Source organism: Microcebus murinus, chromosome 11 (genome assembly GCF_040939455.1).
Source record: "Microcebus murinus isolate Inina chromosome 11, M.murinus_Inina_mat1.0, whole genome shotgun sequence".
In the NCBI taxonomy this organism is placed as follows: Eukaryota; Metazoa; Chordata; class Mammalia; order Primates; family Cheirogaleidae; genus Microcebus; species Microcebus murinus.
The window spans coordinates 50,390,114-50,400,669 of record NC_134114.1 but is presented as its reverse complement, the minus strand read 5'-3'; the positions used below and the strand labels follow the sequence as shown (position 1 = coordinate 50,400,669).

General features: G+C 38.7%; 1 protein-coding gene and 1 non-coding gene across 5 annotated transcripts in view; one reads left to right on the top strand and one right to left on the bottom strand.

The window, feature by feature from the left end:
* The first annotated feature begins 324 nt into the window (after nt 1-324).
* On the top strand, nt 325-427 carry LOC142874173 (U6 spliceosomal RNA). The gene has a single exon (XR_012921994.1). It is a non-coding gene; the product is annotated as a U6 spliceosomal RNA (small nuclear RNA).
* A 2,026-nt stretch (nt 428-2,453) lies between these two features.
* CDK7 (cyclin dependent kinase 7) overlaps nt 2,454-10,556 on the bottom strand; it is a 30,500-nt gene continuing 22,397 nt past the window's right edge. For all 4 annotated transcript variants that reach the window (XM_012782949.3, XM_076008081.1, XM_020290009.2 and 1 more), the window contains 4 exons: nt 8,712-8,798; nt 5,750-5,899; nt 3,398-3,545; nt 2,454-2,653 (listed from right to left, as the gene is read on the bottom strand). In XM_012782949.3, coding sequence (XP_012638403.1) covers nt 2,625-2,653; nt 3,398-3,545; nt 5,750-5,899; nt 8,712-8,798 — 414 coding nt within the window. In that variant the 3' untranslated portion in view covers nt 2,454-2,624. The remainder of the gene's footprint in view (nt 2,654-3,397; nt 3,546-5,749; nt 5,900-8,711; nt 8,799-10,556) is intronic.

The window sequence follows — 10,556 nt, the reverse complement described above, 5'->3', positions numbered from 1 at the left end:
GCATGAGCCACCACGTGTGTCCTGAACTGCTTAAGGAAGGACATTCTTAAGTAAAAATGGTGTTTCACAAACCTTGAGGGCATGACAGTGATGAATACAGACTACTAGTACTGTGTGGTGCTGAGGTCCTAGCAGTTTTACTTAAAATTGCTTTTGCATCTTCAGTGCATATATTAGCACAGCTACAAAGGCAATTAGCATTTTATTACTCTTATGGAAATATTTCTGACCTTGTGGACCTCCCCAAAGAGTCCTAGGACTCTGGAGATCCATGGACCACATTTTGAGAACTGCTATTAGGGAATAGGTTCAAAAAGCTGAATGGTGCTCACTTCAGCAGCACATATACTAAAATTGGAATGATACAGATAATGGCATGGCCCCTGCGCAAGGATGACACACAAATTCATGAGCGTTCCATATTAAAAAAAAAAAAGCTGAATGTACAACAAGCCATTCTCATAGACACAGTAGCTGTTGCATTTTCTGAATAGTCATAAAAAAGTATAACATAAAATTTACTGTAACCATTAAAATAACCATTTTAAGCACACAGCTAGCTCAGTAACATTTATGTATGTTCACATTATCATGCAAACAATCTCCAGTACTTTTCATCTTGGAAAACTGAAACTCTATCCATTAAACAACTCCCCCTATTTCTACCTCCCCAACATCCCCTAGTAACTACCATTCTACTTTCTATGAGTTGACTACTCTAAATAGCGCGTTAAGTGGAATCATTATTTGTCATTTTGTGACTTATTTCACTTACCATAATGTCCTCAGGGTTCATCCATATTGTAGCATAATGTTAGAAGTCCCACATTCTGTTTATCCATTCATCCCTCACTGATGGACTCTTGCTTGGGTTTCTTCTACCTCTTGGCTGTTGTGAATAATGGTGCTATACACATGTGTGCAAATATCTCCTTGAGATCCTGCTTGTGTACATTTAGGTATATATCCAGAAGTGGAATTGCTGGATCACATAGCAATTCCATTTTTAATTTTTTTAGGCCACTTTTTCCCATAGTGGTTGCACCATTTTAATATTCCCACCAACAGTACACAGGGTTCCAATTTCTCTACATCTTCCAACACTTGTTTATTTGTTGTGGATAGTAGCCACCCTAATGGATACAAGGCATTCTCTCATTGTGATTCTGACTTGCATTTCTCTACTAATGATTAGTGATGTTGAGCACTTTTCCTTATGCTTGCTGGCCATTTTTGGTGAAATGTCTATTCAAGTCCTTTGCTCTCTTTTTTTTGTGATAGGGTCTTGCTCTGTTGCCTGGGCTAGAGTATAGTGTTGTCATCATAGCTCACTGTAACTTCAAACTCCTGGGCTCCAGCAATCCTCCTGCCTCAGCCTCACAAGCATCTGGCATCATAGGTATGCACCACCATGCTTGGCTAATTTTTTATTTGTTGTAGAGAAAGGGTCTCACTATGTTGCCCAGGCTGACTACTAATATTTTTCTATTTTAAAATACCACCAAGGCCGGGTGCTGTAGCTCATACCTATAATGCCAGCATTTTTGGGAGGCCGAGGCAGAAGGATTGTTTGAGCTCAGGAATTTGAGACCAGCCTAAGCAACATAGTGAAACCACCGTCTTCGCGAAAAATTAAAAACTTATCCAGGCCGGGCGTGGTGGCTCACGCCTGTAATCCTAGCTCTCTGGGAGGCTGAGGCGGGCGGATTGCTCGAGGTCAGGAGTTCAAAACCAGCCTGAGCAAGAGCGAGACCCCGTCTCTACTATAAATAGAAACTAATTGGCCAACTAATATATATAGAAAAAATTAGCCGGGCATGGTGGCTCATGCCTGTAGTCCCAGCTACTTGGGAGGCTGAGACAGAAGGATCGCTTGAGCCCAGGAGTTTGAGGTAGCTGTGAGCTAGGCTGACGCCACGGCACTCACTCTAGCCTGGGCAACAAAGCGAGACTCTGTCTCAAAAAAAAAAAAAAACAAAACAAAAAAAACTTATCCAGACATGGTGGCATGTGCATCTGTAGTCCAAGCTTCTCAGGAAGATTGCCTGAGCCTCGGAGTTGGAGGTTGCGGTGAGCTATGATCACGCCACTATACTCCAGCCTGGATGACACAGTGAGACACTATCTCTTTTAAAAAAAACCAAAACAAATAAACAAACAACCGAAAAACCTCCCATGATACTACAAATTTGTGATGCTGTATTCACCAGATCTTCAAAATAACTAATAATTATTTTTATTAGGGTTCCACTAATGCATTTTCAATTCTACATTTAAAAAGAATTGAACTTGGGGGATGGACACGCTTGAAGCTCTTACTCAAGGGGGGAGGGAGGCATGGGCAATATATGTAACTTTAACACTTGTACCCCCATAATACGCTAAAAAAAAAAGAAAAAACAGAATTGAACTTGTCTCCCTTTTGTATTCTAATCAGAAAAACCAGAATTAAATTTTATTTTAAAATACATTTAATAAAAATAACCACAGTTTTACATATTTTACATGTGTAGAATATTTACAAATACCTTCTACAGCATTTACTTAATGTTTATTATTTTTCCATTATTTGCCTTTTGTACTATTTTCTTCAGTAGTAAAATATTTTCCAATGTTCTTTTTTACTAAAAAATTAGCTTCTTGGGCAATCCTCCTAGAAAGCAAAAAAAAATAAAAAGGTTGTTCACATTTAACAATGTGCATATTCTTTTTTTTTTTTTTTTTGAGACAGAGTCTTACTTTGTTGTCCAGGCTAGAGTGAGTGCCGTGGCGTCAGCCTAGCTCACAGCAACCTCAAACTCCTGGGCTCAAGCGATCCTCCTGCCTCAGCCTCCCGAGTAGCTGGGACTACAGGCATGCGCCACCATGCCCGGCTAATTTTTTATATATATATCAGTTGGCCAATTAATTTCTTTCTATTTATAGTAGAGACGGGGTCTCGCTCTTGCTCAGGCTGGTTTTGAACTCCTGACCTTGAGCAATCCGCCCGCCTCGGCCTCCCAAGAGCTAGGATTACAGGCGTGAGCCACAGCGCCCGGCCCAACAATGTGCATATTCTTACAGCAAATTTTAACCAGTCACTGATCCCATCATTTCACTAAGATTTTTCCATTAGCACTTAAACAATAAGCATACAAGGTACAGAAGAAATTTATGAAGGGAGAAGGTAAACATCAATGGTTCTCATAACTCTGATGTATACTTAAATGTGCCAGAAGTAATCTCAATGAAAGCAAATATAGCTAAAATAGCATATTCTACTTTATACAATTTAAATTTATAAAAAGTAAATAGCTCACAAGCTACATTCCTTAGCTGCCCTTCAGTCACTAACTATATATGAGCTATTTGCAGTTTTCTGAATTTGTTTCATTTCTTATAAAAAAGGGAATTTTACCTTGTTCCAAGGCCTCCGTTCTTTTCCGTTTTGTTGCCATAGCTGGATGTGACTGCTCCTTTAAGGTTTCCACGGGACAATTTGGTCTTGGCAGTTGACATCCAGGTGTTGGCCCTGGCCGATTACTGAAATACTTAGTTTTCAATGCCTTTTAAAAGATACCAAAGAAAGGTTTTTAAGTGAGTATCTGAAATGTGTGAAGGATAACCTAACTTCCAAAGTTGCCAGGAGCATTAAAAAGATTATGTGAACACCTCATTTCCCAAAACAAAACAAAATTAATATGGACATGTAAAGTATTACAAATAAACACCCAGGATCCTAAGATTGGTTGATAATTCCATTACTATAAGATAAAGAGACCTCCTTCTAAGTTTTCCACAATTAAACAGCCTATATAGGTTGAGTATCTCTTATCCAAAATGCTTGGACCAGAAATATTTCAGATTTTGGAAAATTTGCATATATACAATGACGTATCTTGGGGATGGGACCCAAGTCAAAACAAGAAATTCCTTTATGTTTTATATATACCTTACATACATAGCCTGAAGGTAATTTTTATACAATATTTTTAATAATCTTCTCCATGAAACAAAGTTTGTGTTAAGTCCTTATCTGTGGAATTTTCCACTTGTAGTGTCACATCGGCACTCAAAAAAGTTTCAGACTTTGAGGCATTTTGGATTTCAGAGTTTTGGATTATGGATGCTCAACTAGTACTAATTATGAACTATCCTTTGTAAGCTATTGTACATTTCAGTTTTCTATACATTGAGCTTTATAGTTCAAAATGCAAAGAGAGAAACTTACAATATCTGTATATGTTCAAATTTCAAATCATGTAAATATTCTCTAAGAAAAGACTTTTTTAAACAGATACCACAGGTTGGAACCAATAGAATATAATTCAATAATCCACTGCAAATGAATACAAATTTTACTTGGAAGGACTTACCCAAGGTTATTTCTATTAACTACCAGTGCAATGTTCTATAATATATTTTCTTGACTTGGGTGCACAATTCCAGTAAAAATAGTTTCATCCTAAATGACAAGTTTCTCAAGCCATATTTATCTATTTATATTAGTAGCCTAGTAATGTTCAAAAGCCACAACAATTTAAGATACTTCCTTTAGGATAATCATTTTAGGAAGAAAAAGAAGTCCATGCAAACTTTTGAAGCATTTCCCCTCCAACATTATATTATTAGTACTTGCAGTAATGATTAAGAGATTCCTTACTTCAACAGTTGCATATCTAAAGAATTACTTCAAAATCATAGCAATTCCACAAGTAACTTAAGCTAATTCTGGGTTACATAGAGATCCAAGAAAGTATCCCATTCCAACTTTAATACAGATGTCTGCAAAATGTTGTTTTTTAAAATCATATCTATAGGTCTTAACATTTTTATGTTGGATTGTATTTCTCCCTTATTTTATTAGAGCAGATATTTTTAGTCTTCCAAATTTTTCTTGAGTTTATTATTTCCTTAAACAATTGTCAGTTTCAGTTTTTGTTTTACTTAGAATATCTCAATTTCTTGTAAATATACAATTGTACCCAACCATATCATTTTCTCCCCATTACCACTTTCAAAATGTGACAATGACCAGCATGGATTATCTGGATTACATTTAATGGAATGAAAAGAAATAAGAAACCAAACAAACCAATTTCAGCATTAGGCATGCCACAAAGATTTAAATATGTACGAATTCAACTGAGTCCGGGTGCATTGGCTCACACCCATAATCCCAGCACTTTGTGAGGCTGAGGCAGGAGGATCACTCGGGGCCAGGAGTTTGAGGCCAGCCTGGGCAAGACTTCATCTCTATGAAAATTTTAAAATACTAGCCAGGCATGGTGGCATGCACCTATAGTTCCTGCTACTTGGGAGGCTGAGGTGGGAGGATTGCTTGAGCCCAGGAATTCGAGACTGTATCAAGCTATAATCATGCCACTGTGCTCCAGCCTGGGCAACATAGACTCTGTGTCAAACAAACAAATAAAAAAAGAGTTCAACTGAAATATGCCAGTTTTTTAACAAATAAAAAGCCTTGTTTTTTTTCCTCTCTAGGGAAACTGCTTAAAAGTGACTTATATGAAACAGGTATGTATTTGTATGTTCCCAAGCAAGTATAACTCTCCTATAGTTGTGTATGTATATAATTTAATAGTGTTTGTGGCTTGGGGAAGAGATACAAAGTGCGTTATTCCTTAAAACAAAACCACATATTTCCAGCATTTAAAGAATATTGTTAGTTCTATAAAATTCTATTTATATCAATGCTACAGCCAAAATTATCCTTATATTTCCTAATATTAAAAAGATATGTTAAAAATACCTGTGTGGCTGTAATTCGAGTACACGGATTGAATAAGAAGAAGCCTTGTATGAGATCTAGCAAGTCATCTCCTGCTGCAATGAAGATGTGTTGCAATGGGATTCCAGGGAAACTCTTAAATGTCACATAATCTGGAAGACTGCACATGTCCTGTCAAAATATTTTTATAATTCAGATTTAAAGACTGAAAGGCACATAGCTCTCCAATGAAAGAAAACTATTATTTGCAGGTGACATGATAAGTCTACACAGAATACCCCAAGAAATCTATTTAAAAAACTCCCAGAAGCTGGGTGCAGTGGCTCACACCTGTAATCCTAGCATTCGGGCAGGCTGAGGTGGGAGGATTGCTTGAGCTCCAGGAATTCGAGACCAGCCTGAGCAAGAGCGAGACCCATCTCTATTATAAATAGAAAGAAATTAGCCAAACAACTAAAAATAGAAAAAATTAGCTGGGCACCATGGTGCATGCCTGTAGTCCCAGCTATCTGGGAGGCTGAGGCAGTAGGATTGCTTGAGCCCAGGAGTTTGAGGTTGCTATGAGCTAGGCTGTCACCACAGCACTCTAGCTGAGATAAGAGAGTGAGACTCTGCCTCCAAAAAAAAAAAAAACTCTCAGAACTAGTAAGGCAAGGCTGAAAGATTTAAGACAAACATTAAAAAAATCAATTATAATTCTATATAACAGCAATGAATATGTGGACATCCAAATTAAAAACATAGGCTGGGCATGGTGGCTCATGCCTATAATCCTAGCACTTTGGAAAGCCCAGGAATTCAAGACCAGCCTGAGCAACATAGTAAGAACCCTCTCTCCAAAAAAATAAAAAAATTAGCTAGGCATGGTGGTATGCACATTAAGTCCCGGCTACTCTGGAGGCTTAGTCAGGAGGATCACTTGAGCCCAGGAGTTTGAGGCTATAGTGAGCTATCATGAAGTCACTGTTCTCTAGCCTGGGCAACAGAGCTTCTTGAAAACAATAAAAAACAAAAAAACCTGAACCCTGCCCCTAAGTCTCACATATATAAAAATGAACCCTAAATGGATCTTGGACTTAAATGTTAAATATAAAACTACAAAATTTTGGCCGGGCGCTGTGGCTCACGCCTGTAATCCTAGCTCTTGGGAGGCTGAGGCGGGCGGATTGCTCAAGGTCAGGAGTTCAAAACCAGCCTGAGCAAGAGCGAGACCCCGTCTCTACTATAAATAGAAAGAAATTAATTGGCCAACTGATATATATATAAAAATTAGCCGGGCATGGTGGCGCATGCCTGTAGTCCCAGCTACTCGGGAGGCTGAGGCAGAAGGACCGCTCAAGCCCAGGAGTTTGAGGTTGCTGTGAGCTAGGCTGACGCCACGGCACTCACTCTAGCCTGGACAACAAAGCGAGACTCTATCTCAAAAAAAAAAAAAAAAAAAAAAAAACTACAAAATTTTTAGGAAAAAAAATACAAGAAAATTGTCAGGAAAATATTTGGGCTGGACAAAAGAGTTCTTTGACTTTGAAACATTAAAGGAAAAATTGATAAAGTAAACCTGGTGTTAAAACTAAAAACTCTGGAAGACTCAGAGTAATGAAAAGGCAGCATGAGAGAAAATATCTGTAAACTACATATATGACAAAAGACCACTAGTTATTAATATATAGAATAGATATAAAAAGAGATCTCCATATTCAGACAAAAAATAAACCATTCATTTAGAAGAGACATTTCAATAAAGGTGTACAGATGGCAAAGAAGCACATGAAAAGATATTCAACACCATTAGCCATTAGGGAACTGAAAATTAAAATCACAATAAGCTATCACTATATACACCAATCAAGATAGCTAAAATAAAAAAATGACAACACCAAATGCAGGAGAGGATTCAGAGAAACTCGATCCTCATTTACTGCTCGTGGGAATGTATAATGGTATAGCTGCTCTGGAAAACAGCCTGGTAGTTTACTTTAAAAATTAACATGTAACTAACATATGATTCAAGAACTGAAATGGGCATTTATCCCAGAGAAAGAAGACTTATTCCTACCCAAAAACCTGAACATGAATGTTTATTTATTTATTTATTTATTTTTTTCTCCTAATGCTTCCATGTGGATGAACATGAATGTTTATAACAAATATCCCCAAATTAGAAATAACACAGACGTCCATCAGTGGGTGAATGGTTAAACTGTGGAATATATTCATATCACACTTATCATTTAAGAAAAAAAGAAGGCATTATTCACATGCAACAACCTGGATGAATCTCCATTTAACTATGCTGGGTGTGAAAAAAGTCTATTTCAGGCTGGGCAAGGTGGCTTATGCCTTTAATTACAGTGCTTTGGGAGGCTAAGGCAGGAGGACTGCTTGAGGCCAGGAGTCCGAGACCAGCCTGAACAATATTGTGAGACTCTGTCTCTCTAAAAAAAAAATTAAAAAATTAGCTGAGTGTGGTGGCATGGGCCAGTAGTTTCAACTACTGGGGAGAGTAGGGCTGAGACAGCAGGATCACTTGAGCTGAGGAGTTTGGGGCTGCAGTGAGCTATGACTGTGCCACTGTACCTCAGCCTGGGTGAGAGTAAGACCCCATCTCTAAAAGAAACAAACATAAAACAACAAAAAAAAAAAACAGCCGGAGCAATATAGGGAGACCCTGTCTCTACAAATTAGCCGGGGCGTGGTGGTGTGCGGCAGTAGTCCCAGCTACTCAGGAGGCTGAGCCAAGAGGATCACTTGAGCCTGGGGGTTTGATGACACCCATGCACTCTAGCCTGGGCGACAGAGTGAGACCTTATCTCCAAAAAAAAGAAAAGTCAGCACAAAAGACTGAAAATAAAATTTTGTAATGAGTATATGATAATAAAATCTCTTGAATGTTCAATGTGACACCACTATATAAAGAATATGACAATTAGAATAACTTCATGGAATCATAACTGAATTCCAAAGAAAATGCATGAAGGCTTACAGGCCACTGTTCCTCAGTTGGTGTGCCCAAAGTTTCAAATATTCTTGTTAGCTGATCGAGATCTGAATCTCCTGGCAAAAAAGGAACCTGAAAGAAATTAAGAGGCAGCTTTTTAAAGGTGGCTTTTGATACTTGTTATACAAATACCATACACTTAATTAAAAGTAGTAAAAGCTCTAACATTAAAGAAAGAAAACTTTTAGCAAAAGGGCAAGTGCAAAGGCTGGGAGGAAGACAACACACCAATCTTTTTAAATTAATTAATTAATTAATTTATTTGAGACAGAGTCTTACTCTGTTGCCTGGGCTAGAGTGCCATGGTGTCAGCCCAGCTCACAGCAACCTCAAACTCCTGGGTTCAAGCAATCCTCCTGCCTCAGCCTCCTGAGTAGCTGGGACTATAGGCATGCGCCACCATGCCCGGCTAATTTTTTTCTATATATTTTTAGTTGACCAATTAATTTCTTTCTATTTTTAGTAGAGATGGGGTCTTGCTCTTGCTTTGGTTATTTTTTTTTAAGGCCAGTCAAGTGAAGCAGTGGGAGTGGAGAAAGAACAAAGGAATCTGTAACTGGTTGTGATCAGTTAGTTGTAAATACCACTGAGCTCTGACCAGCCAACACACCAATCTTTTTTTTTTTTTTTTTTTTTTTTGAGACAGAGTCTCACTTTGTTGCCCAGGCTAGAGTGAGTGCTGTGGCATCAGCCTAGCTCACAGCAACCTCAATCTCCTGGGCTCAAGCAATCCTGCTGCCTCAGTCTCCCGAATAGCTGAACCTACAGGCATGTGCCACCATGCCCGGCCAATTTTTTCTATATATATTAGTTGGCCAATTAATTTCTTTCTATTTATAGTAGAGATGGGGTCTTGCTCTTGCTCAGGCTGGTTTCGAACTCCTGACCTCGAGCAATCCGCCCGCCTCGGCCTCCCAGAGTGCTAGGATTACAGGCGTGAGCCACCGCACCCGGCTCTTGCCAATCTTATTTAAGCAATTTCTTAGCAGATTTGTTATTTGAAAAGGTGTGCCAGCAAACTTTAAAAGAGGATAAATAATTACAAAGTTTAAAATTTTTGAACTGCTAAGAAATGATCAAAATCCCTGCTTATGCAGATATTATTCTCCAATTAATTCTTAGACATCTACGTAAATATATGGAAGATATACTCAGTGAATAATAGTGGCCTCCAGCACTGTTAAGGGCCTCGAAAAAGTTTACAGATTCACTGGGAAAACATGAAATGAAGTACCAAGTTTTCAACATTTTTATTATAGTGTACTACCAATAAACAAAGAAAAGAAAACCACCCCAGTGCCAGTCATCAATTTCTTTCTTTTCAGTTCCAAATTCAGCCTTTTTGCTTTCTCTGTGAAAATGGATCTGGGCCCTTTAAATATTTTTCCTTTGCCAACAGGCACTGAAATTGTGTCAACAGAAGATGCTGAAGAGACACTACAAGAAGGGAAAGTTTTGCTTCCTGGTTCCCATTGTCTTGCTTAGCTGACTCCTGCAGCACCCACACGTTCTCTAGTGACCAGGCTCCTGTAGCAGGGGCAGAAGAGGCAGTTTCTCCAGTGCTGCTCCAGCAGTGAGGCCAGCAGGCTCCCTACTTGCCCCTCAGCAGTTTTCTAGCAGAGTGCTTCCAGAGAGACATCTGTTCTGCAACAGCTTTCCTTAGCATCTTAGAGCACAATTACTATATTCCAGAAAGTAGGTTTCTAGCAAGTTCCACTAGCAAAGTTCCACAGTGACTACTCTGCCATCCAGTGAGCCACAACTGCCCTCTTCAACAAGATCTAGATCTTATCCCTGGGGAGCCTTCTTCTCCAAGTGATCAGTCTTGGC